Here is a 3,200-nt window from a genome sequence, read left to right on the forward strand (position 1 = left end):
GAAAGGGGAAGGATTCTCTCCACGATGAAGGGAACTTGAAGAGGGTTTGATGTGTATGAGGGGGTTCCCACTGGGGACCTGTTAAAAAAAAAAAAAAAAATCGGGGGGGAAAAAGCCCCATCGCCACTTTTCTCCACTGAACCTCTCTCTATCTCGCCGGCACAGGAGCGGGGGGCCACGGGCCGAGGGGCAGAGTATAAAACAGGATACAGGCTGGAAGTACATCCTTATAATATTTATTACTGGCGGAGGATGAATCACTTTCCAATAGACGGGCCACTAGCTGTTGAAGGGAGAGAAGGAGGGGAAGAGAAAAAAAAATCTCTTTAACAAGGAGAAATATATATGTTCTGCTAAAGGATGTGCTCACGGGCTGGCAAAGGTACAGGCAGAGGCTGCCAGTTCTCCTTAGTTCTCTTCTCCGTGACCTCCCGGGCCACTGGTCCAGCCCGCAGCCTGGATGCCTGTCCCCGTTTCAGCCATTTTCTAACTTAATTTCAATACATCATCAGCCCAAGGGCGAGAAGGGGCGATTTCAATGGAGGGGTAGAAAAAATAAAAAACCAAACAAACAACCCCCAAAAGAACCCACCAAACCAAAGCCCATTTCTTTCCAGGTGATAACTAACTGGAAAAGTGAATTCCTCTGCCCGGACGGGAGGGAAAACGAGCCCAGTAACACCACCAACTCCTGAGCGCTTTACCTGGAAACTTTGGAAGAGGGCTCTGCATTAAACTTTAACCGATCTATTCTCTAATTCTTCACTTTTGCGTTATTAATTTATGACAGATAAAAGCATAGCTGAGCCTTTCTCATTAACTTTTCAAACGCCACTTAATATTGTTCCATTAAAAGAGGTGACTTAGTAGCCTCTGGATCGGCTTTAAAAGCGAGAGGGATGAAGAGGGAGAAGGTACATTAAACAGCTTGCTTAAAACTCGTCCTTCCCCACCAACAATTCAAACGACACCATCCCGACTGGTTCGTACTAGCTCCTTCCAGGGGAAATAGCTTCATATTGGGAAGGGGATGGGGGTGGAGGAGAAAGGCAGAGGAGGGATATATATCTTTCAACCCCTCCATCCTCCCAGGCACTTTCGGGAGGGTTGGGGTGAAGGCATTTCACAGTACGCCCAAGACATTTCAATAAAAATTTATTGAAACTTCAGTGACTTTTTAAAGGGGAAAAAAAAATTACAGGAAAAAAAAAAAAATCAAGAACTTCTCAACATTTATATAACACAAAATATACCTTCATTTTTTTTTTCTTTGAACCAGCTCTGAGCACCTGACTTTCAAGCCAAGAAAATATGCACTCACTCAAACAAAGACAACAATAAGCACAGTAGTAAAACTCCATCGTGGGATTGTTTTTTTTGACACACCAAGGAAATGGGGGAAAAAATAATACAAAGTAAAGAAAATCCTAGAATCTTCATCTTTTTTTCTTTTTTTTTCTCTCAAGCCACTGGAGAAGCCTGTTGTCGTGTATTAACGTATAGAATTTTGTTGTTGTTGACATTTTACACGGAAAGTAGCACTTTGAACACTGAAGAAATCGAGGATTAAAAGCTACCATGGCACATTGCTTTTTCTTTTTCTCTTTCATTTTTTTTAAAGGTCTTTGATTAATTTCGGTTGTTTCTGCTTTGCCTTTTGCATTCGGCTCCTTTACAAAAGGACGAGGTCAGGTTTTCTGGGGTGAACTCCGATTTTAAAAGTGAGCCCTCAAAAATGGGGGTATTTCTCCTCTGGGTCGGGGTGTATGTTTAAAGGAATTACGAACTTGAAATGAAAAAGACTAAAAATAAAAACAGAATGAAAAAAAAAAGACAGCTTCAGTCGTATTTACAGAGATATGTACAACGTCAATAAATTAAAGTTTAATTTCGAGTATTCATATTCCACGTATTTACAAGAGTTATCAAATAATTACATAAATACTTTGTTTTAATAATAGTGTCCGCTCTTTTCTTCTTCTCAGTATGTTTAAACCATGTTATTGCATATACAATTAAAGAGGGAAAGCTGTGATAAACCTACAGTCAAGCTACAGAGGTTTTTAGATAAAATAAATTCACTTCTTTTTTTTTCTTTCCAACTACACTTCTTATCGTTGTTGCTACAGGGAGGATGTTTAAGGTAGAGGGACGAGGGCCTTATTTTTGTTTTTATTATTATTATTAATATTTTTTTCCCTGGGATTTGAAACGAGCATTAAAAATAAACAACAAAACCCCACCGAAATAAAAAAAATACCCCCCCTCCCAAAAAAAAAAAAGCAGACTACTATGGAACATGCAAAAAAAGCCACTGACTGGCTCTCAGACATCACAATAATATTTTAAACACACAGCTTCCCTTAATATTGACTAAGGGGGTTGTCGTTAACAACCCGTCCAGGAAACAACTGTTGAAGAACCGATATGCGAGTTACTTACACACTTTTCTTTTCGGAAAGAAAAAAATCACTTCTCTTACTTAATTTTTATTCATACGGTTGTTTGATTACTTTTTTTTATTTTTGCTTTTAGGTGTTTTTTTTCTTTTTTTTTTTTCCTGTTTTTGTTTTGTTTTGTTTTTACACAGTTTAAAAAAAAAAAAGAGAGAAAGGAGGATGCCACAACCGCGAGCAGCCTCCGACCCAGCTCTCCCACCTCGGCTCCGCTCCCCCATCCCCGACCCTCTCCCTACCCTCACCCCCCCCCTTCCCCCCATACTTCGCCAGATACCTTTTAGCTGATAAGAGCGCACACCACGCCGGGGGATTTTATATTAAAAAAAAATAGAAAGGGGAAGAAAAAAAAAAAATTAAAGAGGGGGGTTAAAATTAAAAAAAAAAAAAAACAAAACCCAACAACAAAAAAAAAAAACCAACTCGCGGGTGGAGGATGTGGTTTTTTTCAAACAAAGTGCACTGCGAGACTGATTTGAAATGAGCTCCCGGAGGCCGGGGAGGGCGAGGGGGGGTTACGGGGAGCCGCTGCGGGATCTGTCCTGCTTGGGGTCGAGCCCACTGACCAGGCGCTGGATGTTTTGCAGTTCGCTGGTGGCCGCCTCTTTGTCCGCGCCCAATTTGGGGGAGAGGGAGACGGAACCGGAGGAGAGGGTGGACGAGCGGCTGGTGAGGTCCGAAGCGGAGTCCAGGGGTACGGAACCGGGGCTGGTGGTCAATCCCCCGCCTTTCCCCTCGCCGGAA

The 3,200-nt window shown here is 41.9% G+C and overlaps 1 protein-coding gene across 1 annotated transcript in view; it reads right to left on the reverse strand.

Annotated features, from left to right (window-relative positions):
• Positions 1 to 2,971: 2,971 nt before the first annotated feature.
• TBX3 (T-box 3) overlaps positions 2,972 to 3,200 on the reverse strand; it is an 11,294-nt gene continuing 11,065 nt past the window's right edge. The window contains 2 exon segments of the mRNA XM_009886740.1: positions 2,972 to 3,178; positions 3,181 to 3,183. Coding sequence (XP_009885042.1) covers positions 2,972 to 3,178; positions 3,181 to 3,183 — 210 coding nt within the window.

This window comes from Charadrius vociferus, unplaced genomic scaffold, assembly GCF_000708025.1.
Source record: "Charadrius vociferus isolate BGI_N301 unplaced genomic scaffold, ASM70802v2 scaffold776, whole genome shotgun sequence".
Classification (NCBI taxonomy): Eukaryota; Metazoa; Chordata; class Aves; order Charadriiformes; family Charadriidae; genus Charadrius; species Charadrius vociferus.